General features: G+C 52.4%; 1 protein-coding gene across 3 annotated transcripts; it reads left to right on the top strand.

The window, feature by feature from the left end:
* The first annotated feature begins 111 nt into the window (after positions 1-111).
* On the top strand, positions 112-26,429 carry TAB1 (TGF-beta activated kinase 1 (MAP3K7) binding protein 1). Of its 3 annotated transcripts, none has more exons than XM_024761510.1 (11): positions 112-217; positions 13,939-14,075; positions 14,449-14,602; positions 15,693-15,779; positions 16,278-16,416; positions 17,386-17,499; positions 18,125-18,236; positions 19,976-20,120; positions 21,688-21,910; positions 22,867-23,029; positions 24,613-26,429. In XM_024761510.1, exons 1-11 carry the CDS (start codon positions 185-187, stop codon positions 24,818-24,820), a joined length of 1,515 nt encoding a protein of 504 aa, XP_024617278.1. In that variant the 5' UTR covers positions 112-184; the 3' UTR covers positions 24,821-26,429. The 3 variants fall into 3 exon arrangements, with proteins under 3 accessions (XP_024617278.1, XP_024617280.1, XP_024617279.1); XM_024761512.1 differs by having other exon boundaries at positions 24,617-24,761; XM_024761511.1 differs by having other exon boundaries at positions 24,509-24,636.
* The last annotated feature ends 1,422 nt before the right edge of the window (positions 26,430-27,851 follow it).

Raw genomic sequence — 27,851 nt, forward strand, 5'->3', positions numbered from 1 at the left:
GAAATGGTGGAAGAGCGCGCCTGCGCACTCGCTTCCCTACGGCCACATCCTACTTCGGCCGTAGGGTGGCGCTGGGCTCAAGCTCCCTGGCAGCGCGGTCCTCCTGGCCGGCTTTGGGCCGCTCTAGCCGCCTTTCTCGCCTGCTCTGCCGGGAGGCGGGCGCGCTCGCGGGGGTCCCTCCAAGATGGCGGCACAGAGGAGGAGCCTGCTGCAGAGTGTGAGGAACCCACTCGCTCTTCGGGATGGGGGTTGGGAGCCCGGGGGGACCTGTCGGGTGCAAGCGCGGCTCCTTCTCCGCCTTTGGTCGCCTCCCCGTCCCTGGCAGGGTGTGGCCGCCGCCCTCCCCTTTCCCGGGCCGGCCCCCCCTCATTCCCGACCCCGGGTGCGTGCCGCGCGTGCGCGTTGCCGGCCGGGCCGTCGGGGGCTCGGATTCGCGGTCCAGCGGCCGCGAGCGTCAAGGGCGCGTGGAGGTTAGGAGCGTTCTGGAGCCTGCAGGGACAGTGGTGCGCGGCCGCCGAGAGAGGCGGGGTAGCGAGCCTACCCCGGGCCCTGGGCGGGTCGTGCGATAGTAATCATCATAGCAGCAGCAGCCAGTTGTGTATCGCTTACTATATCCCAGGCTTTGTGCCAATAGCTTTATATTTCTAAGTTTAATTTTTCATAACAGCCCCGTGAGACAAGTACTGTAATTCTCCCTGTTTTACAGATGAGGAAACTGAGGCACAGAGAGGTGGTCATTTGCCAAAGGCCACACAGCTGGTAAGTGGCAGAGGCAGGATTAAAATCAGGGATTCTGATTCCAGAAACCCTCTTAACCTCTAGGCTATAGGAGGGAATGACTGGGTTCTGGTCCTGGCTGTAACTCACTGTGCTTCCCTCAGTCTCAGTTTCCTTATCCGTTAGGTAAGAGCAGGCAGTGGGAGGATTGTCTTGAGGCTCCCCCCTCCCCCCTCCCCCCAGTCTGGACCCTCATGGGATTGTCACTGGTATCTTCCAGCACCTGCATCCTTTTGACACACATATACACATGCACATGCGTGTTGGCACCATGGACCAAGGGCAGGTTGCTGGTCCCCTGGGTCCTCCTCAGACCTGGCAGTCTGTTGTACTTGCCTGCGGACTTGTCTGCCTCCTGTACTGGAAAGTGAACTTGAAGAGAGGGGAACACTGAATAGTGTTACCAGCACCTCCCATCACTAGGTGCTGGGCATTCAATAAATTGTTTATAAAATAATGAGTAAAGCATTTGAGGCCAGGTTCAGTGCTCAGCCCTGACTTTACAGAAATGCAGCGCATCTTGGCCCTACTGCCCTAAGGGGTCTTGAAGCATTGGAACCAGAGGGTAAGGGTGGCCTTCACTGCTGTAATCTAATGAGAGGCTTTGTGTAGACTCCCTTTGAAATTGCTCCTCCAGGACGGCAATTCCCAGCTTTTCCCAGTGGGGAATGCTCTCTTCCCCTCCACACCTTTGGCTGTCCCTTTATTTTACTACTGCCTGGCAGTTTGGCCTTATCCTTTTTTTCTTTTTTTTTTGCGGCACACGGGCCTCTCACTGTTGTGGCCTCTTCCGTTGCGGAGCACAGGCTCCGGACGCGCAGGCTCAGCGGCCATGGCTCACGGGCCCAGCCGCTCCGCGGCATGTGGGATCCTCCCGGAACGGGGCACGAACCCGTGTCCCCTGCATGGGCAGGCGGACACCCAACCACTGCGCCACCAGGGAAGCCCTGGCCTTATCCTTGAGTTGGTTAGGTAGGCCTGGCCCTCTGCTTTGTAGGAGGGCAGAGCCCTTATGTAAATGTCCCCAGTGTAGTAAATATTCCAGAAATACTGGGTGGATTGTGGCAGATGCTGGTGTGGTTAACTGTCATAGGCTGACCTGGCTTGCTGAGGAGAGTGGCTACCAGCTTCCCTCCCTTATCGGTGTGATGGAGCCCAGGGGACTCAGGTTAGACAGAGGTGAGCATTGCTAGCTCCAGAACGTGTGCAGTCTTTTAAAGTTGGATGGTTAGCTTTAAGCACATAGCACTGTGATGAAAGGCAAAGGGATGATAGGGATGTCCACACCAGACCCCTCCCACGCTAATGATGATCAAGACATCTCTGCTCACAGGGTATCCAAGGGTCCACACGGTGTGCTGGGCTTGGCCTGCCGTCCACTGTCCTGAGTCCGGTGAGAGTAGCTCAGACACCGTCATTCAGCAGGTGGCTATGAGATCTGCTGGTCTGTAGTTACTGGGCCTGGGGATACGAAGATAAATAAGGCAGGTGTCCACCCCCACTGCATTTGCAGTCCTGCGTGGGAGAAGGAGCCTGTATCACTAATGTGATGTGTAAGGCACTCTAGTGTCAATGTGTTGAGGGGCTGCAGATGGCCTAATTTGACCAGGTCAGTGCAGGAGGGGCTGGGGATCTGCTGTCATGGTGCTGGGAGGGAGTGCCAGGTTCAAGATGGCAGAGCGCTTCGTGGAATGTCATCCTGAGGAGTTTCACCTTTGCTCCCCAGGTAGTGTAGTACCTTGAAAGGTCTTGTGAAGAAAAGATGAGCTTTTGAAGTAGCTTCAAAAGAACTTGGGCCCTTCACAGCCTGTTAAAATAGCTCACGGGTCCTGTATGACCTTGGGCAATTCACTAACATCCCTAAACCTTGATTTTTCACTTAACATCCCTGAACCTTGGTTTCCCCACCCGAGAGGACTCCCAGGAGAGTTGTTAGTATTAAATGAACATGTTACACTCCTGACCTGGTGTGGTTACCTCCAGCCATGAAGCTCAACCTTCAGTCCTGATGTGAACGAAGGCCTACGGTTCATTCCCTTAAACGTCACTGAGTACTCAGTATGTGGCAGGCACTGTGTAGATGCAGGGGACCCTGCCCTCGTGAAGCTTATGTTCTAGTGAGTGAGATAGGAAACAGAAAGAAGTACAGATTATATATGATATAATAATATCCAGAATATAACATAGGGGTGGTGCGAGGAAGAATAGGCCAGATTCACAGACAGCGGGGTGAAGGGCCTGTTTTAGACAGAGTGGTCGGGGAAGACAGTTGAACGTTTGATGAGATGAGGTGGGTGATGTGAGAGGGAGTATTCCTGCGTGAGGGAACAGGGGTGCAAAGGCTCCCCTATTAGGGGAGCGTCAGGCTGGAGTGGAGTATGTTGGGGGAGTAGTAGAAGCCGAGGTCCGAGGGAGCCTTGTGGATCCTGATGTGAGCTTTGGATTCTGTGCTAAGTGTGATGTGAAACTCTAGGGTGGGTTTGAGTAGGGGCATGAAGTGATCTGATTCGTGGCTGGAGAAAGAGCCTTCTGTCGAGAGGCAGGCGTTTGAGCGGCCAGAGTGGAAGCTTGGGACCTGCTGCGTGGTGCTCCCCGTTGCCCAGGTGTGAGACGACAGAGGCTCGGTCAGAGTGACGGAAGAGGGGTGGTGAGAAGGACCCAGTTCTGGCTGTGTTTGGGGGGAAGAGCTGATATGGTTTGCTGACAGATCAAGTGTGAGGCGTGTGACAGAGGAAGAAGAGTCGAGAAGGACTACAAGGTTTTGGTTGGAACAACAGTGGTGCTGTTTACTGAGGTGGGGAGCCCTGGAGGAGGCGTGCCCTGGGGGCAGGGAGAATCAAGAGTTTAATTTTGCCTAAACTACTATTTACTTAATTATTTAAAAAGTCAACTTGAAATCAAAATTTTCCTGAGCAATTATATCTATGAAATCACAGGTCCTAGCCATATATTTTTCTTCTAATGTATGTTAAAATAAACACATAGCCTTAAAATAAAAACATCCTTTAGACCATCACCTACAACTGTCTCATATGCCGTCAGAATGTGGTCCAGCTGCTCCGGCACACGGTAAGCTCCACAATTATTAGTAGCCCCTTTAAAATGTATTAGTGCTATATTTGTGATGAAAGCATAGAGAACCTTTGATGGAAACCCTAGTGAAAGAGGTGGGGGCCAGGAGTGGGGTCGGTCCCAGAGAAGTGAGGAAGGAAAAGGGGGTCATTCTGAAAGATAGAGATGGCAGGAGGCATCGGGGTGTTTTAGGCTTTTTGGAGAGAAAGAACTGCTACCCCCACCCAGAATCATCTTGCTGAGGGCATGATTCTCCCTTTCTGAGCTTCCTTTTTGCTTCTAAGTAATCCGGGTGCTTCCGCCACAAAAACACTTAGCCTTTTCATACTATAATTTGATATTCAGGCTGTGGCCCGAACTTGGAATCATGCTTTTGTCTATTTCTGCTGCCCAGGAGTTTGAGATGAGTCTCTGTGGGGACTTTTATGGACTACTTTTTAAAAATTAATTTATTTTATTTTTGGCTGTGTTGGGTCTTCGTTGCTGTGCTCAGGCTTTCTCTAGTTGCGGTGAGTGGGGGTTACTCTTTGTCACGGTGCGCGGGCTTCTCATTGCGGTGCCTTGTTTTGTTGCGGAGCACGGGCTCTAGGTGTGTGGGCTTCAGTAGTTGTGGCTCGCGGGCTCTAGAGCACAGGCTCAGTAGTTGTGGCGCATGGGCTTAGTTGCTCCGCGGCATGTGGGATCTTCCCAGGCCAGGGCTCGAACCTTTGTCCCCTGCATTGGTGCAACCACTGCGCCACCAGGGAAGCCCTTATGGACTATCTTTATGTGACATGGTCACGTGTACATGAGGTGCTGATGCTGAAATATATGTGGGCAAGGTGTGACCCCCTTAATGGGTTAAATACAATTGAATAACTAGAGAAATTTATACCAAAATATGAATTTTGGAATCTCCCTCAGAAAATCAAGTTAAAATTAGGCTTTTCGAAACAGATTCTTTCTTGTGAGAAATGGGTTTGTAACCCATCAAAGAGTTAAGTGAGCCATACTCACTGCTGTATGTGTTTATGAGGCTCTAGCCTGAGGCTCCCCTTTCTCAGCTTCTCACGACTCATGTTCAGGCGCTAAGCACCGCTTGCTGCTGGTGCTGTGGGCCTGGCATTTGCGGGCGTGGGAGAAAGTGTGCATCAGTGCGTGCAGGGGTGGAAGGGTGGGTGGTTTGTGTGAGTAGAAAATACATGACCTTTCCGAAAACTGTTCAGAAACGTGGAGGAAGGAAGCAAGAGTGTTGGCAGTCTGGTGGGTTTTAATAGAATCAGCAATGAGTGCTTGGTATGGATAATCCCCGATGGCGGTGGACAGAAGGGGGAGAATACAATTGAAGCTTACCCGGCCACAGCAGGGTGAGAATGATTTGAGGGCCACTGCTGAAATCAGGGAGGACCAGATACTCTCCCACCCCCACACGGGTAGCACCGCCTGGAATTGTCTGGCAGCTTGTTACCGAATGTTTGAGCTGCTGTGGGGACTGCACTCCATGCAGGGCCGTCGCTGAAGGAGCACTCATGAGTATCTGAGAAATTGCCCATATGTCATTGGGTCTAAGACACTATGGATTATAAGGACACGTCATTATTTTATATACTACTAAGAAGGAAAGTGCCCTGCTAATTAACTTGTAACACACTAACTTCAGCGATATTAAAAATGTTGAAAATACATGTCTTTGAATCGGTGAAATAAAGTAGCCAATTAACAATACCAGGCTATAACCTGAGAGTTGCCACAAGTTGCCAAATAGTTAATAGCCAGTGAGTAGGTACCCAGAATGCACGGTGAGGCCACGGGATGCATTTCTCAGGGAAGGGGCCCCAAGGCCTTGGGCAGTATTTTCCCAGAACCTGGAACACATTCAGTGAGGTGGTTAGGTGTATGCCGATGTAAAACGCATCCTTACATGTGGGGGTTATTTGCTCTTTAGTTCTCTTTGAAACTTTCTGATGATACCAGGAGATAAACTTGGTTTGGTCCTAGTACGTATGTAACACCTTTCTGGTTCTTGCTAATCTCCCTTTATTTCAACAGAGAGAACAGGGCTTCAGCTCAGAGTGCAGCAGCCCATGACTTAAGCTAGAATTTAATAACCTTGTTTTGTTTTCCTTTTTTATTACCGTCAAGATTTGGCAGGTAATAATGGTTTTCCACTTATAATACTGAAGAGTTTACATTCAAAATGAAGTCATTTTAATAAAAGAAAACATGGCAGATTAAAGAAAAAACATGAAATGGATAATTTGTTGAAGATGGTGAGTGGATGGTTGAGGTTTGGGAAACACGGGCCTCTGGCACCAGTGGGATTTGAGCTGGGCTTTTGTGGGTGGATAGGACTTGGAAAGACAGAAAGGGGGAGGCTCTGCCTTACCGTAGATACTATTTAATATGCTCTTTGGGTAATTTTTTTCTTATTTCTTCTTTCTTTATTTAAATAGCAAGGCAAGTTGGCTAGAAACTCATTGTTTAAAGAATGTCAATGTGAAATAGGAGAACTTCGCTCAGCAAGGTTCATATATAAATAGTTGGTTTGTTTTAAAGTATGTGCTTGTTTCTGTGACTGTACCTCTAGGGTCAGTAGCCTCTTTATTTGAGGTTCCAAAAATACATATGGCTTTTCAAGTATCATAAACCTTTGGCGGAGGTGTTACTTCCCTTCTGTGTTTGGTGCAGACACCTCCTGTCAGAAGCGGGTTAGCTTCCCACGCTTTTTCTTCTGGTCACAGTTTTTTAGAAGTCATTTGGAACACTCTGTAGCAGGCCTTATCTGTACAAGATAGACAGCTGAGTGAGATTGTTAATCTGTCAAAGGGTGAGATTCAAAACTATGTCAACAGGCTGGATGGCTGAGATGAAAGCATTAAGATATAATCCAACCGATATAAATTTAAGTTTAAAAAACTCCTCTACAGGAGTGTGGTTTTGGGGAACTGACTCGAGAACTTCAGAGGAAAAAGGCTTTGTTATTTTAGTTGACAGTAAGTAGAGGCTAGATGCCCATCTTTTCTTTAAGTATATGAAGGCTGTTGATTTTTTGTGTTGATTTTGTATCCTGCCATCTTACTGATTTATTTCATTTGAGTTAGTTTTATTATTTATTCTTTAGGGTTTCCAAATACCATCACATCAACTGCAAATAGAGATGACTGTACGTCTTTTCCAAGTCGTATGCTCTCCTTCTTTTCTCTTGTCTAATTGCATGTGCTGACACCTCCAGTTCATTAAGTAATGGAGATTATAGGTATCCTTGCTTTGTTCCTGATCCTAATGCGAATGCCTTTTGTGTTTACCCACTAAGTAAGATGCTGGTATTAGGACTGACTGAAGTATATATATAATGGTACATTAAGAAAATATCCATCAATGACTGTTTCCTTAAGTGTTTTTATCAGAAATGGACAAACACTGCCCTTAAGCCCTGGAGTACTTACCCACTGACCTAAACACTGATTGCCAATTACTAAAACAATGCATTTCCAAAATATTACTAGCTCAACATTATGAAAATCCAATTTCAGAAAAAGCACTTAACCCTGTAGAAGTATCCAGACACTAAGCGTAAATACTTTCTGAAGAATAAGGTACTTGTTAAGTAGGTTGACCACTGTCAGACACACAGTCTTTCTGGTTTGGGGAGCTTGCTACGCTCATGTCAGCTGGGCATGGCTGCAGCAGCCAGCATGGCATCAGCCCGCTCTTGAGAGCAGCTTCGTGAGCTCCCATCGTGAAGTGCTTTTACATGAATTGTTCCTCTGCCATGACACACTGATGTGGCAAGTTCCTCAGTCATCCATTTTGAGTTTGTCTCCTTCCTTGTGAAAGACTAACGTACTAGTCTTTTTCATAGTGTATTTCTCAATGCCGAGTGGGCCCATAAGTTGCTTGGGTAATATTTTTTTTTTCTGGAAAGTATGAATTTATTGGAAAGATTTAAGTCCCCGGAAGCCTGTCTCTGACCCTTGCGGGAGTTAGATAATGGCAGAGGAAGCACCGTGATTGCAGCATCGATGACGGGTTTTGCATCGTGGGCGACACATTCATATTGTTCATCTCACATTAGAGGACGAGTTCAATCCATCTTAATCTCAGTTTTAATCACAGACAGGATTCTAGAAAGTATAAATGTCTTCTCCTCCCATGCTTTAAAACAGCTGGGACATTTTGGGGTGCCGAATACTGGCTTCTTGGCCCATCTTTTCAGGACAGGGGACACTCCTAGTTGGGGAGATGCTTTTGTGCCTCTGCCTTATCTTATGCTTAATTTCTTCCCAGTTGGAGGCAGGAGGCAGACCCTAGAAAAAGGAGCTTCTTTGGGAAATTTACTTGCGAGGTTGCCTGAGACCTTTGTGAGGTCCTTGGTGATGGAGTTATATTAATCAGATCTAAGACATAGGGGATGATTGGCAATATCTGTTCCTTGAAATATAATTCCTTGGCAATGACCTCCTTTCTGTGGCCTTAAAGGCCTTACACTGTCCTTACTTGGGCACACACGTGCGTGCATGTGTGTAAAACGCAGGAGCAAGCCACTTTCCCCGCTGCTCACTACAGAGGCCACGCCAGCCTCACACTTCCTTAAACCTAAGTCATTCTATTTTCTACCTCAGGGTCTTTGCATCTGCTTGGAAGGCTCCTTACCCACTTTCTGAAATGGCCACTGCTCCATAATCGTTCAGGTCTGTCTCAGAGGTCACCTCCCCAGAGAGGCTTCTTCTGGCCACCTCATCTGAAAGAGCCCTCCCCACCACTGTCTGTCCCCTTACCCTGATGTATTTTCTCCATAGCACGTTCCCTTGTCTAAAAGTGCCTTGTTTATTTATCGTATTACATGTTTGAAGTCTCTCTCCCTAGAAAGGAAGTTTCAAGCCAGGACCCTCGGTTGTTTTCTCCACTGTGTCCACAGCACCTGGAGTAATGCCAGCCTGTTGTAAATGTTCAGTAAACATTTGTTGAATGAATATATGTATTAATCAAATATACTCTCATTGCATAATGTCATATGTGGATTCCAAAGACTGAAGTTCACACTTATGTTAAGAGAGACATTTTTGTTGCTTTAAAGTGAGACAGGTCAGGATTAAAACTAGAAACAGTTTTGTGTTGCTGTGAAGCAGTTTTTTGTTTTGTTTTGTTTTATTTCCCTGTAGCTTGACCTGAAAGAGTTAAATGCTCAGCACCATCGGGAGCTGAGCAGAATTTCAGCTCTTGTTGCCGTTCCTTTTCCATTAGTAGATTTTAGTCGTATGTTCTGTTGTCAAAGACTGCTCGTAGGCATTGGTAGCTTTTTAGCCCTTGTGGTGAAGTTGTGTGAATTTTTAAAGTCCCATAAAGAAGACACAAGGACTTTCAAAGACATACCGTTTGATGAATTGCAAGATTCAATATAGTGAAGATGTCACATCTCCTCAGATTGATCTATAGATTTGAAACAATTCCAATCAAAATCCCAGCAGGATTTTCTTGTCAATACAAGCTGATTCTAAAATTTATATGGAAAGGTAAAGGAACTAGAATAGCCAAAACAGTTTTGAAAAAGAATAAAGTTAGAGGCATCACACCAACTGATGTTATAATGTAGATATTAAATACAGATTAATAAAGCTATGGTCATCAAGAGCTTTGAGTTGGTGGAAGGATAGACACATAGATCAATGGAATAGAATAGAGTCAAGAAATAGACCCAGGGCTTCCCTGGTGGCGCAGTGGTTGAGAGTCCGCCTGCCGATGCAGGGGATACGGGTTCGTGCCCCAGTCTGGGAAGATCCCACATCCCGCGGAGCAGCTGGGCCCGTGAGCCATGGCCGCTGAGCCTGCGCTTCCGGAGCCTGTGCTCCGCAACGGGAGAGGCCACAGCAGTGAGAGGCCCGCGTACCGAAAAAGGAAAAAAAAAAAAAAAAGAAATAGACCCATACGAGTATGGCCAGTTAATTTTTGACAAAGGTGCAAAAGGTAATTAAATGGAGAAAGGATAGTCTTTTTTTCTTTTTTTTTTAAAGTAACCAGAAGTATTTAAAATACTCTTTTTAAAAAAAATTTATTTTTGGCTGCGTTGGGTCTTTGTTGCTGCACACAGGCTTTCTCTAGTTGCGGCGACTGGGGGGGCTGCTTTTCGTTGCGGTGCACGGGCTTCTCACTGTGGTGGCTTCTCTTGTTGCGGAGCACAGGCTGTAGGTGCACGGCCTTCAGTAGTTGTGGCGCATGGACTCTAGAGCACAGGCTCAGTAGTTGTGGCGTACGGGCCTAGGTGCTCTGCGGCATGTGGGATCTTCCCGGACCAGGGCTCGAACCTGTGTACCCTGCATTGGCAGGCGGATTCCTAACCACAGCGCCACCAGGGAAGTCCAGAGAAAGGATGGTCTTTTCAACAAATACTATTGGAAAAATTGGACATCCATTTGCCAAAAAAAAAAAAAAAAAAAAAAAAAAATAAAAAAAAAACATTGGAAAAAATGTGACAACCTTTTCCAAAAAAAAAAAAAAAAATTTACCTAAATCTCCTGCCTTATATAGAAATTAACTCAGAATGGATCACAGGTCTAATTGTAAAACTATAACACTTTTATTTTTTATTTATTTATTTTAAAATTTATTTATTTGGCTGTGCCGGGTCTTAGTTGTAGCATGAGGGATCCTTTAGTTGAGGCATGCAGGCTCTTAGTTGCAGCGTGCATGTGGGATCTAATTTCCTGACCAGGGATCATCCTGGGCCCCCTGCATTGAGAGCATGGAGTCTTAACCTCTGGACCACCAGGGAAGTCCCTATAACACTTTTAGAAGAAAACAGAAGATATTGTGACCTGAGCCTGGGCAAAGAGTTCTTAGAGATGACATCAAAAACATGAACCATGAAAGAAAAAAAATGAATAAATGGATTTCATCAGGGTCCACAACTATTGAGCTCCCGCGCCTCAGTGAGAGAGCCCGCGTGCTGCAAACTACAGAGCCCACGTGCTCTGGAGCCCGTGTGCCACAACTACAGAGAAGCCTGAGCACTGCAACGCAGAGACAGCTCACAGTAACGAAAGATCCCACATGCCTTAAAGATCCTGTGTGCTGCAACTAAGACCCGATACAGCCAAAAAAATAAGGAAAATAAATAAATATTTTTAAAAAAAGGATTTCATCACAAGTAAAATCTTTTGCTTTACAAAAGACACTCACTGGTAAGTGAATGAAATAGCAGGTAGAGACTGGGAAAAATATTTGCAAATCACATATGCAAGAAAAGACTTTTATCCAAAATATATGAAGGACTCTCAAAATTCAGTAGTTAAGAAAACAAACAACACAATTAAAACATAGGTATGAGACTTTTTAAAGAGACACTTCACCAAAGAAGATATGTGAATGGCAAATAGGCACATGAAAAGATGCTCAACATCATTATTAGCCATTAGGGAAATGCAAATTAAAGCTGTGATGAGATATCATTATACACTTCTTAGAATGTCTTAAAAAAAAAAATACCATGTGATGAGAATGTGGAGCAGCAAGAAGGGTCGTGCGTTACCTGTGGGAGGCAAGTGGCGCGCCGCTTTGCAAAGCAGTTTGGCAGCTTCGTATAAAGTTAAACAGCAGTCTCACTCCTAGGTGTTTACCCTAGAGATACGAAGAGTTATGTTCACACAGAAACCTGCCCATGAGTGTTTATAACAGCTCTCTTCATAATTGCCAAAAACTGGAAACAGCCCAAATGCCCTTAAGGGGATGAATGGATAAACTATACTATGTCCATATGACAGAATACTGCTCTACAATAAAAAGGGACCAACTGTTGGTGCACGCACCAGCTTGGATGGATCTCAAAGGCATAATGCTGAGTGAGAGAAGCCAGTCTCAAAAGGTTATGTACTTAAAGACATAGAGTACAGTGGTGGTTGCCAGGGGCCGGAGGGAAGGGAGAAAGGGGAGTTTTTGTTTAATGGGTAGAGTTTCAGTTTATGGGGATGGATGGTGGCGATGGCTGCACAGCACTATGAATATATGTAACACCAGTAAAATGTACACTTAAAGATGGCTTGAAAAATGGTTAAGATGATAAAGTTTATGTTATATGTGTTAACCACAATAGAAAGAGGAAGAAAAAGGTTATGCATTGTATAATTTGATTTATGGCATTCTTGAAAAGACTGTAGAGTGATGGGGCACAGGTCACTGGTTGCCAGGAGTTAGGGGAGGGTGTGGCTTCAAAGGGGCAGCATGAGGGCGTGTTTGGGGAAGATGGGCTGTTCTGTATCTTTATTGTGGCGGTAGTTACACAAATCTCTACGAGTGTTAAAACTCATAGTCATAGACCTGGGGCTTCCCTGGTGGCGCCGTGGTTGAGAGTCCGCCTGCCGATGCAGGGAACGTGGGTTCGTGCCCCGGTCCGGGAAGATCCCACATGCCGCGGAGCGGCTGGGCCTGTGAGCCATGGCCGCTGAGCCTGCGCGTCTGGAGCCTGTGCTCTGCAACGGAAGAGGCCACAACAGTGAGAGGCCCGCGTACCACAAAAAAAAAAAACAAAAAAAAACCTCATAGACCTGCCCACCAGAAAGGCAGTTTTACTATATGCTAATTTAAAAATAAAAACAAACTCCCACACCCTGCTGAAGTTGCTCCAGGGTGCAAAGCACAAAACTAAAGCGCTGGAATAAATGCAGCATAAAAGCAATTGAAATGAAAAAAAATAAATAAAAATCTGTGAAGTCACTCCCTGTCAGTATGTAAATAAACAAAAGATGAAATTGGCCAGGAAAGCGAACCACAGGCTTTTCACATACCTGATTGCAAGAGCCTGCTGAAGTAGTTTTCACATCCGTTTCCGAAGTCTTACTGCTAACCTGTAAGAAGTTGTGCGCAGTATTCGTGCTTTTTAAAGTTTCAATAAAGCTTTCAATCCAAATTGTACTCTCCTTGCAGTTGAACTTTGATTTTCCCAGTTTTAGTTTGCTCTAGTTCAGCTTGGTGGGCACGGGAATGCCTTTGTGAACCAGGCGGGGCTCTCAAGTGGGGGCTGGGTGTAGGGGAGGCTTTCAGTGAGTTAGTGGATCACGCCTGCGCCTTGTGTCAGCGTCGATTCTGGGGCTTAGAAAGTGCAGGTGCTCAGAGTGCCCCCCCCCAAGGAGATTTAGGAAATTCAGAGTCTGTGTTTGGGCTGCCTCCTAGACAGCTCTGTGTATATGTGCGTGTTTGCGTTTAAAGCTCTGTCGTGGTTATACTGAACAGCCTGCTTTGAGATCCATGGGTAGAATGGGAGTCAGACACAGGCAAGAGTGGGGGGCCAAGTGTAGTAGGGATACACAAGAGGGCTGGCAGCCAAGCCTGGGGAGGGGCGTCCTGAAGGAAGTCTTCCTGGAGGCGGTGACTCCCGAGCCAGAGTCCCGAAGGACATGGAGAATTATTAGACAAGGACAAGGAGGGTGTTCCACGCAGAGGGCAAGAGCGGGATGTGGACAGGGTACTGCAAGCATTTGGTACTAGTGGAGAAGCATATGGCAGGGGGGCAGATGGGAGAGGACACCAGGGTGGAGTGGGGACCAGGGCGTGGAGACCCCAGTGCCAGGAAGAGTGACTGAGGCTGAGCTTCTAAGTCAGTTTCTCTAGGTGTGGATCTGTGTTGCTTGAATCAGTCCCCTGGGAGGAGCTGTCTACACTGCATATATCCTGAGCCCCGCCAGGATCAGACATTCTGTGGGCGGGGCCTGGAAATCTGCGGTTTTAACCAGTGCCCAAGGGATTGGAGTCAGAGCCATTGCAGTGCAAGGTGGGGACCACCAAAGAGTTTTTATACGAGGAGTTTGCTTCACTTGTGTGTGTGTGTTTCACTCATGCTCCACAGCGTAGTGCACTCCTGGAGGTCCCTGCTGAGCCTTGCATGTGGGAACTCTAGTCTTTTTCAGGTTTCCCGGGGAAGTTTGTGGATTAGCCATAAACCACGCAAACCCTTCTGCAAGTGTTTGTTCATACACGCATCATTGTTTTCCAGGAGGAAGTGGAACCCTCTGGGTGGGGCTCCGGGCCTGCTAGGTTTTTGTTGGGGAAGAAAAAGCAGATGAAGTGGGGTCTGCCCTGGGTGAGAAGGTAACGCGCTTGGTTTCCTGGTGTCCTTCCCAGGAGCAGCAACCAAGCTGGACGGATGACCTGCCGCTCTGCCACCTCTCTGGAGTTGGCTCAGCCTCCAACCGCAGCTACTCTGCCGATGGCAAGGGCACTGAGAGCCACCCACCAGAGGACAACTGGCTCAAGTTCAGGTGAGAGTGCTGGCAGCGCTCTCCTGGGCACCAGAAGTAGGTTTGCAAGCAAGAGAAAGCAGTTTTGCAGCTGTTTTCCGTGGGGCTTCCTAGTGCGATATGGCCCACGGGAGGTGGTGTCTGCTGCTGTCCCTTCCACATCTAGACCTCAGACCAGCTGAAGGCCTGCTACAGGGGGCAGGGGTATCCTAGAAAGTCACGGCCAGAGTGCAATGATAGTCAAAGTGGGGGACCCACGTGGGCACCTGAAGCCACAGCTGCTGTGTCTTTTGTCTCCCCGATGCCTTTCCTTTCTCCCCCTCACTCTGGAGCTGGCATCACTCTTCTGTGAGCCCCTGGTCTCAGGCCACCTCCTGCCCTCTCCGTCTGTCAGGAGTGAGAACAGCTGCTTCCTGTACGGGGTCTTCAACGGCTACGATGGCAACCGGGTAACCAACTTTGTGGCCCAGCGGCTGTCTGCGGAGCTCCTGCTGGGCCAGCTCAGCGCCGAGCACACTGAGGCCGACGTGCGGCGGGTCCTGCTGCAGGTACTGGGGCTCGGGCTGGCTGGCCGTGGCTGAGTTCCCTGCGCCTCGGCCCTGCGACTGCAGAGCGTGCGGTTAGCCCGGGGCTGGTCTGAAGGCCTCGCTGGCTCCTTGTCTCCGCAGAAGAACCAGCTCTGGGAGCCTCTTGCAGCGGCAGGGGCACCCCACTTCCCAGGTGCAGGGCCGGGCAGCCAGCAGCAGTCCTTCCCCACGCCTGGCAGGGTTGGCTCTGGACGAGATGCTCCTGGGGAAGGGGATTATGGACGTCACCTTGGACGTGGGGTATAGTGGCAGCTGCTGAGCCCTGGTAGAGACAAGGTCGTTGAGGGTGGCCCTCTCCCCCGGCGTGGCTCAGGCACTCAGTCAACGGGGGCTCCTCAGGCCCTGCCTCCTCGCTCCCGCTGGGCTTGTGCTTGTTTTGCCACTTCTGCGTTTCTGCTTGCTGCTGTTCTGGAGTTTGTCCTCCTGGCATCGCCTTTTGGAAGCAAGTCCAGGGGCACTTAGTCTTAGACGAGAAATGTGGATTCCTCTTCCTCGAAAACAGCGTTCCCAGCCATTTTCCTGCCTTGGCACCTGCGGGCCCGCGCGCTGGCCATGGCCTTAGGGCCCAGTGCCAGTGAGTGTCAGCTGGCGCCCTTGGGAAAGGCGGCAGCGTGAGCTGTGTTGAGGGGCCTTCAGGATGTGGCAGTGACACTAGCTGTCACTGACCTAGACTTGGTCTGAGCCGGGCGCTGGGTGCTCAAGGCGGACACCCTCAGTCACTGTCAGAACAGTGCTTCCTCTGAGGAGGCCGCGCTGCCTGGCTGGCAAGTGCCAAGCTGGCCGTCACCCTCAGGCAGCCTGTGCTCCCTACCTCTCTGCCGCGTCCCGCCACTCTGGTCGCTCTGCACTGCCACCTGGAAGACACCAGCCCCACGGGGCCATCTTCATCAGACCTTGCCCTGCAGGAGCAGCAGTGCCTGGTGGTGAGCTGTGCGAAGCCCCATCACATGGTAACCTGCGGCTGATGCAACTCGTTGCCGTTAATAGCACTTCAGCCTCAGACGACAGTGGTGTTTGAACTGGCCTTTGCCGCCTTGTCCTCTGCCTCCAGGCCTTCGATGTGGTGGAGAGGAGCTTCCTAGAGTCCATCGATGACGCGTTGGCAGAGAAGGCGAGCCTCCAGTCCCAGCTGCCTGAGGTAACGTCCCCAGCCTGTGCCCCACGAGCAGCAGATCAAGGTCCAGCTTTGCTAGGAGCAAGGACACATCTGCCATGTCCCTCCCAGGCCATTGATACAACTGGGCCAGAGCGGCAGGTGTTAGGGGACAGTTTCTGATGGGATGCAGGTGGCAGCAGGTCTGCCCTCCTAGGGCCCTCCTTGGCTGGCTACGAGCAGCCATACTCTGCGACTCCACTTGGGGTGGGCATAGGGTGTGAGAGAAGCTCCTTCCAGGTCGGTCCTCGGCCCGAATCTGTCCAGGCCTCGTCACCCGCCTGCTCACGTCATGCGCAGGTACCTTCAGGGCCGACAGGACGAATTAGGTCACGCCTGGCTCTCCTGAAAGAAGCCTGCCCTGGAGCTGCAGCCAGCTTCCTTCCCGGCCGGGCCTCAGATGCTCTGTCTTTAAGGGAGGGGAGGTTGGTGAGATGCTCTCCAAGGCCCTGGCCTGCTCTGACCGCCGGTGATGGCTTCTAGGGCACCCCTCAGCACCAGCTGCCCCCTCAGTATCAGAAGATCCTTGAAAGACTCAAGACGTTGGAGAAGGAGATTTCGGGAGGAGCCATGGCCGTGGTGGCGGTCCTTCTCAACAACAGGCTCTATGTCGCCAATGTCGGTGAGCCACCTGCCTGTCCCAAGGCAGGAGAGCAGGGGAGAAGGTCAGCCTCGGGATCCGTGTGTCCTTTGGGCGGTCTGCTTCCCAGACACGGAAGACCTCCACCTCGAGCGTCCTGAGACCACTAAGTGTTTCCCGTTAGCTCCATAGGACGTCTCAGTCCCAGGCCGGGGCATTTGAAGTACCTGCTGAGAGGCTGGTGTCCCGGCTTGAGTCCCCCCTGTGCCCCTAACTGGCTTGTGGCCTTGGGGAGTTGTGTCCCCTCTCTGGGCTACCTTAGTGGCTTCCTTGTCTAGAAGAAGTTGTCCGGCTGTGGAAGACCCACTTGGCATGAAGGGCGGCAAGATGGGCTGGGTTTGGGCTGGAGGGTGAGAGGTCACAGGGACGTTTGGGTTTGTAGGTGAAGAAGGGCCATGTTCGAGCCTGAGAAGGCGGTGCCCTCAGGGTGCAGTTTACTGCAGGGGCTCTGGAGAGACCCCACTGATACGGTCCCTCTTCTCTTCTCCTTTCCTTAAGATTTCGTTACGGAAAAAATTCAAAACTGTAATAAACAGCATTTTTATGTGAAGAGCATTTAATGAACTGCTGTGTGCCCATCCCCCAGCCCCAGCATCCTCCCCGGGCCAGCCTCACTTCATCTACAGCCCTCTGTCCCCGCGTTGTTGTTAAGCAAACCCAGACGCTGTGTCGTGCTATCTGTAAATACTGCAGTGTGGCTCCTTAGGGAAAAGGTCTCGTTAAAATCCTAATCATAATTGTCCTCGGATGTCACTGGAAAAGTTTAACCTAATTCCTTAATATTATCAGCTCTCCCTGACTGGTGACTGGCTCCAGTGGTCTGAGCCTATTTTCTTTGCTCATTTCAAGGATTTCCACGTGTGAGATGCTTGCCTTTTCTCTCTTTTCTCAACGTGTCCTGTTCTTCGCTGTGCTCTCAGTCTTTGCTCAGCTGCTTGAATTCTTCTGCAGGTACGAACCGTGCGCTTTTATGCAAATCCACGGTGGATGGTCTTCAGGTGACGCAGTTGAACGTGGACCACACCACGGAGAATGAGGATGAGCTCTTCCGGCTCTCACAGCTGGGTGAGTGGGGGGCGGGGCCTGGTGGCTCACCCTGTGCCTTCTGTTGGCCACGTAGAGAAAGGCATGAAGTGGACGGGCTGTGACCTTGGGCTTGGGACCAGCCTGCCTGGGGTTGAATCCCAGCTCTTCCACTTACTAGTTGGTGATTTTGGAACTTACTCAAGTTTTCTGTGCCTCAGTTTACCCTTCTGTGTAATGAGGATAATAGTAACACTTAACCTCAGGGTGTTGTGAGGATTGAAAGAGTTACTACATGTGAAATGCTTCCAGGAGTCTCTGGTATGCACTGTTATTGGTGGAGACTGAGAGGCCAAAGAAGTCCTGGGGCTCCAGCTGCCGCCATGGCCACCCCCTGCCTTCCCTGTGAGCCCAGGCTGCAGAGGGAGCTGAGCTGGGCAGTGCTGGATCTGCTGTCCCGTAGGGGAGGACTCTGAGCCACGGGTGTTCTGATGGGGATGGGGGCTGAGGACACTGGGGGACTTTGGGCTAACTGCCCTCCAAGGTGCCTGCTATGATTTCACTTCCTGTTCAGTGCCTCGTGTTTGTGGACATGTCTGTATCCCCTTCTTTTGGTTCTTCTTTATGAACAAACTCTGAGGTTGTCATGTTGTTCTTCCTCTGGGAGGTTTGGATGCAGGAAAAATCAAGCAAGTGGGCGTCATCTGCGGGCAGGAGAGCACCAGGCGCATTGGGGACTACAAGGTCAAATATGGCTACACTGACATCGACCTGCTCAGGTGAGTGGCCGGCCCAGCTGCCCCCATTTGTGAGACCAGAGGCCTGGGGCAGGTGCAGATTTTAGGCTCTAGGGACAACAGGTACAGTTGAGGTAGTTTGGAGCCCAAGGAGATTCTTTCGTTCTCCCGGAGAGGCTGGTGTGGGGCAGGCCCTGGACCCAGCAGGCAGCAGGCCAGGAGTTGGGGTCCTGTAGAGCTAGGCTGGCAAGGGGTTAGGTGGGGAGCTGGGCCAAAGCCAAGGGCAGCAACCAATGCCACAGGGCCTGGCAGGAGAGGCCAGAGTTGGCATGAGCTGCCTGGTGTGGATAGAGACAGACTGAAGGCCTGTTGGTCGGTATTGTCATGACTGGGGCCAGGGCGGGGCTGCCATATGGGTTGTCCCTTCTGGATGCCACCCACTGCTCATAGCAAACAGATGATGATAATAACGTGAGCCTTCATCCAAGCCCATGCGCAGTTTTTTACATCCATTCTCTTACTCAGTCCTCAGGCTCTATGAAGTGGGTGCTCTTATTGCCCCAGAGGTATTTTCGTATGAGGAAACTGACACATGCAGACACTAGGTAGCCTGCCTGGTCTCAGGGCTAATAGTGGGCTTAGGCAAGACTTGAAGCCAGGCAGGCTGAATTCAGAGCTTGTGTCCTGAACTACGGCGACCCTGTATGCGACAACACAAGGTGATGCCCACCTTGTGTCTTAGAAAACATGTGTTACAGCTCCTTACCCTCACAACGTTTAAATAATTACGTTTGGAACCTTTTGTCTCTAATTTGTCGGGCTCTGTTTGCTTTATGGAAAGGTCCATCTGTGGTTTAAAACAATTCAAACAGTGCCCAGGATATGCCGTGAAAAGTGAATCTTCCTCCCCCCCCAAGCCCAGACTCCTTCCTCAGAAGCTGCTAGTTTCTGAGGTTTCCTGCCCTGGAGTTTCTGTGTACGTGCGCGCGTGTGTGTGCGCTCTGCATGCACTGTGCATGGCGCGTGCTTGTTGGGGGTGGGGAGGGAGCAAGTTGCCCTTTCAAAACACCCACAAATGCTAGCATTCCGCGCCCAGTGTTGTGCACTTCACTTTTTTCAGTATAGACACCCACTCCTCCATTCCTGCACACCTACAATTAAGGCTGGCAGCATTCTTGGTAACAGTTGCTAGGATTCCAGTGTGTAGCTGTCAGCACTCACCTAACCCGCCCCTACTGATGAACCGACCTTCAGGATGTTGCCAGACTCACTCTTTCAAATCCTGTTGCCAGGAACATCTTCTTGTCCTTGCCCTGTGTGCATGTGTGCATGTTGGAGCTTCCTGACATTGGCCAGCTCTGATGGTGCATCAGTTCATAGTCCCTCTGCAGCTAGAGTGTATGTGGGGCCTCGGCCAGCTTGGAGGAGCCCAAGAGGAGTGGGCTTTTAAAAGAGAACCCATCCCTCTGGCTGTCCCACCCTCCCCCTGCCACCCCCCAGCTCTGTGGACAGGAAGTGCGGAGTGGGACCAGGATTGGGCATTTGACCTTGGCCGTTGTGACCCCAGCCTCGCCCTGGCTTTCCTGGCCCTCTGAGCTTTATTTTAAGAGCTGCCCTCAGAAGACAGGTCTGTTTTTCTGGTTTTCTCTCTCCTCTCTTTCTTTTCCTCTTGTCAGATGTGTGTTTTATTTTACATTCTGGATGTAGATTCTTCTCACCAGAATAAATGTCCCCAGGGGGCCATTCCAAGCACAGCTGTGCCCTCTGCTCTCTTCCCACAGCGCTGCCAAGTCCAAGCCCATCATCGCGGAGCCTGAAATCCACGGTGCACAGCCCCTGGATGGGGTGACTGGCTTCCTGGTGCTGATGTCCGAGGGGCTGTACAAGGCCCTGGAGGCAGCCCACGGACCTGGGCAGGCCAACCAGGTGAGCTGGGCCCGAGCAGAGCATGGCTGGCCAGCCTGCAGGGTGGCATGCTCCCCAGAGCTCTGATTCTCACATGCTTTCACCAGACATCTTCTCTGGGTTCAAAGTTGGGAGAAGAAAAAGCCCAGAGTTCTAAGAACACCCATCCTACCCAAAAGCTTTGCTCATCTGGGCTTGAAGCAGTTCCAGTCCCCAGGGTCCTGAGCAAAGTCTAAGGGAAGAGGGTGAGGGAAATGAATTTCCACAGGCACACGTGGCTCTGGAGACTGTCTGGGAAGGGCCCGGGTGGGCCGCGGAGGAAAGCCCAGCAGGGGCGCAGCCTGGTACATAGAACGCTGGCCAAGGAGTCGTGAGGCCCGCCCAGGTCCCGCTCCACTGCCTCGGTCGCTTCCCTCTTTGAGTTGCAGATGATATACAGTTCATTCCTTGTTTCTGAGATGGGGATGATGACATCTGCCTTTGTGGGGTTGTGATGAAGGCTGGGCGTGGTAGACATAGGTTCTCAGCCAGGGGGAGCTGCTGCTTTTTCCTACACCTTGGGATGCACGTGTCAGACGGTCGTCACTAAAGCGGGACTTGGAGGCAGTCACATTGAGGATGACCTTGAAGGGAAGCTGCCTTTACCTGACCTGGGCTTGCTGGGTCAGTCAGAGAAGTTCAGCTTGTGTTTCTCCTTCCATCTGTGATTCTGGTGAGAAGGTAACCTTTTCTGCTCTGTCCTAATTAAAAATAACGAGGGCAAGTCTTAGGCGCCTCACTGTCTCCTAATACCTGTGTTCAAGGTTTTTCATCTATTTTATCTCATTCCTTCCAGTAGCCTTATAACATGGTAGGGGCAGGGGCTCACTGCCATGTCAGGCTAGGGAACTTGGGGCTCACAGAGTTCAGGGTCTTGCCTGAGGTGACAAAGCTGGTCAGTGCTGGAGCTGAGCCCCCCGGATCGGGCCCAGGTCATTTCCTGTTACCTGCCAGCCTGCCCTCCTACCTCCAGGAGACTGCAGCCAGCCATCATGTAGAGGATTTTGTGTTTATATTTTTTATCTTACCATAAATGTGATCTTTTTTTCCTTTCTTTGCTCTTCGTGATAAGACTATCCAGTGGCTTCTGCTGGGTTCTAGAATACACGGGACAGTGGACTTCTCTGAGGGCAGGGACCCTCTCTTCATCCTGTATCCTCAGTTTCTGACAAAATCGACATATCATCTCCTACAATAAGTTTGTTCCAGGAAAGAAAGCCGACAATTTGTACTGAGCTTGAAGTGCCCTCACATCTGTTATGTTATTTAATCTTCACTGTAATGCAGTGAGGTGGATATTATCCCCCATTTTTTTGGTGTGTGGAAGCCAAAAATCAGAGAAATCACAAGGTCACACCTTTTCTAATGAGAAAGTTCCAAAAGAATTATCCTGAATACCTTGAGAAGCTCAGGTGGCAGGCTTGGCTGGTGGGGACGTCCACTTGCTTGGCTGGTGACCCCTAAGTGTCCTGATTTGGCTGTGAAGGTGTGGCCTACACTCCCTGCGCCCCCTCGTTGCTCACCAGGTTTGTGCTCCCGTCGCCCCCAGGAGATCGCCGCCATGATCGACACGGAGTTCGCCAAGCAGACTTCCCTGGATGCAGTGGCCCAGGCCGTGGTGGACCGGGTGAAGCGCATCCACAGTGACACCTTCGCCAGTGGCGGGGAGCGTGCCAAGTTCTGCCCAAGGCACGAGGACATGACCCTGCTGGTGCGGAACTTCGGCTACCCCCTGGGAGAGATGAGCCAGGCCGCACCTACCCCCGCCCCAGGTATGTGTGCCGCAAGCCTGTGCCCGAGGCCACGGCCTTGCTGCCTGGGGCGGAGTGGAGTCGGGAGGCCTGGCTTTGAGCAGTTCCAGGCCCGGCCCTGACTTTAAAGCTGTCTGAGCTGTGCTTACTTTTCCCTTTTTGTCTGTGAAATGAGGACAATACCACCTGCCCTGGCCTCCTTTGAAAGACCTGAGGGCGCGGGAAGCACTTTGCAGCACCACGGGCCACATCGCGGGGACAGCGGCAGCTGTGGGCTCAGTGCCTGCTGTGCGCCAGCCACCTCGCCCGCATATTTCCTTTCGTCCTCATTAACAACCCTTTTACAGAAAGGAAACTGAGGCCCTAGAAGGAAGGGACCTAGCCGAGGTTGGGCATGTCAGAGGTGAGGGAGAGACGCTTTACTCTCTACCTTTTTAATTCTGAATCATGTTGCCCAGGAAGAATTATTCTTTTGTTCTCCCTCCCAGTGCTGCTTTAGTGTCAAGACCATCAGTTCCTGGGGGCTGCATTTCTTTTTCTTTTTTTCAAACAAGCAAGCTCTAGCACTCAAGCATCAGATGGATTTGTTCTCCCATGGACCCCGGGGTTACTGGAGTTTCTCTAGCTTGTTATTGCAACCGTATTTTTGTTGGGCCAACCTCAACTAGGAGCATACTTAGCCCTTGGGTTAAAGCACCGTGGGAAGCCAGGCAGTAACCCTTCCGTTGGGGCAGCTCAGCACTTCTCTTCCTGCCTTGAGCACCGGCATGCTTTGCTGCTGAGCCGAGGCCCCTGCCTGGCCCGGAAGAGTCTCTGCCGCACGTACTCCTTCGCTGTCCTAAGGGGCAGAGGGTCAAGCTAGGGGATCCAAGCCGGGCCACCGCCTACCTTCTCGGGCCCTGGAGCGGCCCTGTTGCTGCCACCGCAGGGTCCCCCCGAGCTGCGTCCTGTAGCCCACCACTCTCTTCCTCCCATAGCTGCAGGAGGACGTGTGTACCCCGTATCCGTGCCTTACTCAAGCGCCCAGAGCACCAGCAAAACCAGCGTGACCCTGTCCCTCGTCATGCCCTCCCAGGGCCAGCTAGTCAACGGGGCCCACAGCGCCTCCACCCTGGACGAAGCCACTCCCACCCTCACCAAGTAAGCGGCCACCCCCAGCCCCAGCCATCACAGGCCTGCTTCCTGGGCACAGCCCTAGGTCCCTGGACAGGAGTGGCCGTAGGGCCAGGTCCTATGCCTGAGGAACCTTGGATGAGACGCCCTGAGGTGTGCTGGGGTCTTGTTCCTCTCAAATCCCCCAGTTCCATCCCTGGGGAGGCCTCCGTAGCCTCCCAGGCGGGACTGCAGGTTCCAGCAGCTCCTTGAAGCCGGAAGGGAGGGGGTGGAGACGGGCAGCTCAGGCTGACTGCCTGCTGCTCATTTCTTCTTGCAGGTGCCATGTATTCGTTTTCATTTAATGGGAAGGTTGTCCTCTTGTTCTTTTCTCTTCTCCCGTCTTGGAGTGTGTGATTTGGGGGACCTCCCCCATGGTATCTGTGCTTGTGGGACATTGTTTGGCCTGTGCCGGCTTATGAGAGCCAGTGCTCTCTGACTGAAGCGTCCGATTTTAGCTTTGAAGCGAGTTCTCTAGTTTCAGGCTGGGGGAGGGGTGGAGGCAGCAGGGGGTCTGGAGCCTGGGGGTGTGGTGGGCGGGCCCCCTCCTCACTCCTGGCAGACCTGCCTGACAGGTCGGGTGTCTGCCCCGCCCCCTCCACGTCTGGGGAATGTACCCCCCACCTGCCACACCAGGGGGCTGGGCTCTGGTTTCCACATTCCAGCCCTGCACAGAATAATAGAGGTGCCCCACCCAGCCCACTCAGGATCTGGCCGGTTGGAAGGGCCACCGGGAAGGTTTCCCTGTGCCTCGCAGGGGGCCTTTCCTTCTCCCTGCCCCCAGGCTGCTGCCGCCGCCGCCCCTGTGGGCTGGACGGGCCTGCCGGGCAGCTGCGTGATGGGCATCCCAAGCGTTGTACGGGTGGCCTCCCCACCCCTGCAGGGCTGCTCAGAGGAGCCACCAGCTGTGTCCACAAAGGCAGGGCGTGGAGCAGCCATCCCAGACCAGGCAGGAGAACCAGCCATTCTTCTGTGCCTCCAGCTCCCTGGGTCCCTCCATCCTGTGTCAGAGCTTAGTTGCCCCCCCACCCCGCTGCCGGGCTGGCCCAGCTCTGAGTGCTAGGAGTGTGCAGGACAGTGGGTTAGTAGGTAATTCCCAGATGTTGCAGGCTGTGTGGCAGAGGGTGGGTGCCCGGGGAGCTCTGGGAACGTGGGGGCCCCGTCCCCACCCAGCTTGCGAGAGAAACGAGGAGGAGGGAGTAGGGAGGTTTTCCGGGAGAAGAGCCCTGGCCTGCCTGTGACCAGTGGGGTTTGGTCTGGGATGGATTTGGAGAGGTTGGAGTGGGTGGCACCCAGCTCGGCGCCGCTCTGCGGGTGGCAGGTTCTGCATCCTACGCAGTAGCCGCTAGCCACGCGTGATTATTGAGCACTGAAGTGGGGGCTCCATTTGTTTCATTCTAGTTAATTTAAAGAGCTACATGTGGTTAGAGCTTCAAAAATACATTTGACTTTTCCTCTGCCCCGAAGGACATCTGGCCGGCTGGCCCTTGTGGTTGCCTTTGTGGCCTGTGCCCTGAGGGGCTGGCCAGACGCCACGGCCCATCACTGATTTGCCCCTGTTGTGCTCCCAGCCAGAGCCCGACCCTGACCCTGCAGTCCACCAACACGCACACCCAGAGCAGCAGCTCCAGCTCTGACGGGGGCCTTTTCCGCTCCCGGCCCGCCCACTCGCTCCCGCCCGGCGAGGATGGCCGCGTCGAGCCTTACGTGGACTTTGCGGAGTTCTACCGCCTCTGGAGCGTGGACCATGGCGAGCAGAGTGTGGTGATGGCGCCGTAGCCCAGCCGTGGAGTGCAGCCTGAGCAGGACCTTGCCTGGGGACGGGGCCCAGCTCCGGGCCTTTTCCTGCCATTTGCCTGTGCCCCGGGGGCCAGCGGGGGCCTGGTGCTCAGCCTGTGTCGTACTCTCACTCCACAGCCTGCGATGCTGTAGAGAATGTTCTCTCAGTGCACCAACGCAGACCAGACCCCTTGCCACGGCGGCAGCACAGGGGCCGGGGGCTCAGTCCCCCGGCAGCCTCAGCCACGACCATTGCTGTTTCTCAGAGCAAGGGGCACAAGTGCAGCAGCCCACGAGCCCCGCGAGTGGCAGCCACTGCTTTCCCAAGGCCACCCCCTTCCCGACACCATCTCCCCTGGAGGAGCCTGTGGCCACTGCTAGCGCCCCCTCGCCTTCTCCAGCCGGCCTCCAGAGTGGAACCCCAGTTGGCGTCTGTACCTTCGAGGCCTGCACCCATCCCTGGGCCCCGTCCCTAGGCCTCTTTGGGCTCAGGGGCACTGGGATGGCTGCAGAGGGGGCAGTCAGGTAGAAAGGAACCGGAGAGAACTGGTCCAAGAGGAGCACTGGTCCTGGAACCCACCAGAGTGGGCAGGCTGGGCAGGGCTGGCTCCCCAGGGCCGGGTGAAGAGGGGAGGTGTGCCCGGCCTGAGTGGGGGCAGGGGCCGCCCTTGTCAGGCCCCTCTGGGAGTGGCGAGGCCCTGAATCAGGGTGAGCCAGTTCTGCTCTGCTTTTCCCCGCTGGAGCTGGGGAGGGCCCCAGGGTGGGAGCTGCTAAGACTGCAGTCTTAACCACTGACTGTGAGTCTCTGCCAGCTCCACGGTAACAGACAGGTCTTAGGCCAGGCCTCGGGGCTCACTGGAAACAGAGAACAGTGGAGAATGGTTCCAAAAGGTCCTGGAGACCGGCTGCTCTGGGTGGTCGAGGGCTTTGGAGACATGCACTGTTCTTACAGACACTTAGGGTCGGGATCAGGCCAGCCCAGGCCCTCAGTTAGACCATTTCATGCATGTTCTCTGCCTTCACTGGGGAAGGGGTGCCACCAGGGCTGTCAGCTGGAATTGCCCTTCGTATTTTCAGAGGAGGAAGCAGGCCCAGGAGACTCACACCTTGTCCAAGTCACGCAGTCAGTGGTGGAGCAGAACTCAGACTTTCTTGTCAGTCTCTGAGGCCCCCCTGGGTTCTTGCCAACACCCCCCCACCTGGTGCCCAGCCTCCTGCCCCATGATGCCCCAGACACAGCTCACCAGGGACTGGCTGCTGTGCACGGCCTCCAGTGTGCTTGGACTCTGAAAAGTCAAAGGCCAGTTCCAAGGTTCCGTGTTCGCCCTGTGGTCCAGGAGCATGTTTTCCTGTGGCAGGGCAGGGCCCACTGTGGTGCCGGTTTCCGAGGGGAGCCGCGGCATGAGCAGAAGAAAAGCGGATCTCAGCAGAGGGCCCTGACCCCCTCCACCACGAAGCCATCTCCGTTGTGCGGGTGAGCAGATTTAAAATCAGTCACAGAGGCTTGGGCACAAAGGGATTCTCTTCCGAGAATGTCTCTAGAGATAGAATCACCTTTTTACGGCAGTAAAGAGATAATAAAGGGTGGTATAATGTGTCGTGCTGTTAATAGTCTACGGGTGTCTTGTGTAGCTCGCGGCGGCCCTGGGAGGTGGCCGTTGCCTCCTGCCCCGCTCAGCATCTGGAAGTGCCAGCTCACCAGGCCTGGGAGTGGCAGAGCCAGGATGTGAACCCGGCCTCCGGGCCGGACTGGTGCTGCCACCTCACAGCCTGAGGGGAGGGCGCTGGGTTGCTCAGCATCCCCCGAGGTCCCTGCACACCTTGAGAGGGTGACAGGCCTCCCCTGCTGCGCGCCAGCTCCTCCTCTTCCTGAAGGCAAGGCTGGTTCTCGGCGTGTGAGTGTGGTGTGGCTGGCAGGGCTGCGGGTCACCAGGACCCAGTCCTCCCACTCCCGCTCCCCACTGGTCAGTAGACCTTGAGAAGGTTCCTCAGCCTCATTTTGGTTTCGTCTGCATGGAGGATACTCTGAATACTAGTCCACAAAGCACCTCTTCCCGCTTTACGGGACCTAAGACCTTGTCCCTCCAACACTGTAAAGTCATGTATAAGGAAGGGTCTGCCTGGGGCCTTGAGTGCAGCTGGTGCTACTTGCCACTTCCCCTGGGAACCCAGACGCTGGGCTGTGGGTGTGGTTATTGCCTCTTCTCAGCGAAGCCCAGAGGGAGGCTGTCAACCGGGCTCCCGGACGTTTCCTCCAGCAAGGGCATCTTTCATGATTCTTCTTTCTGGGCCCCCTGCTTTGAAGCCAAACAAGGACACAGATTCCTGCCAATCCTGGCTCGGCAGGAGCACGTGCTTTGTTCCCACGCAGAGGTGATGTCAGCCCGGAGCAAAGAAGGGCATTTCCATGAGCCTCTGGGCGTGCAGCCTCCTCAAGGAGGCTTTGAGGAGTATTGACACCAGCTCAGGGACTCCATTCCTGCCTCCGAGACACTCCTGCCTTCAGGCTGTGTGGACCAGCCGGCTCATCCAGCCCCTTCTTGCCCCGTTCTCCCAGGTCCCTCGGTGGGCCAGGGCCAGGGTGGACCTCAGGGCCCCACGCATTGCCTCAAGGCCAGAGCCCCCGCCTGTTTCCGCACCCTCTTGCAATTGTCACTTCAGCAAAGCCTGCCCTTTACCCAGATGGTGCTGAGCTCAAGAACCTTCCAGAGCTCCTGCGTCCTGCCTCGAGGCACCTGCTGCGTTGGAGTCCTTCGTGTGCTTACCCCTCTCCCCCCGCCCCTCCACCCTGGATCCTGCACAGCCCCTGGGCAGGTCGAAGAAACGTCAGGTGAACGACGGTAGGTGCACTGCCCAGAGAAGAACTTCTGGAACTTTCCTACAGGAAACATCTGTACCCTGTAGAAAACTCCCACCCCAGTACCCCCCGAGTTTGGAAGTGTGTAAGCAATTCGATGTCTCCTAACTTACTTTGAATATCTAGGTGAATTCTGCAGGCAAATCCACAATAATCTCATGGTTGTTTTAGTAC

Source organism: Neophocaena asiaeorientalis, unplaced genomic scaffold (genome assembly GCF_003031525.2).
Source record: "Neophocaena asiaeorientalis asiaeorientalis breed wild unplaced genomic scaffold, Neophocaena_asiaeorientalis_V1.1 scaffold473, whole genome shotgun sequence".
NCBI classification, from domain to species: domain Eukaryota; kingdom Metazoa; phylum Chordata; class Mammalia; order Artiodactyla; family Phocoenidae; genus Neophocaena; species Neophocaena asiaeorientalis.

Coding starts and splice junctions, on each gene's coding strand:
- TAB1 (XM_024761510.1), top strand. CDS start 185: ATGGCGGCACAGAGGAGGAGCCTGCTGCAGAGT. Junction 218..13,938: donor GGAGGAGCCTGCTGCAGAGT/GTGAGGAACCCA, acceptor TGTCCTTCCCAG/GAGCAGCAACCAAGCTGGAC. Junction 23,030..24,612: donor GCCACTCCCACCCTCACCAA/GTAAGCGGCCAC, acceptor TTGTGCTCCCAG/CCAGAGCCCGACCCTGACCC.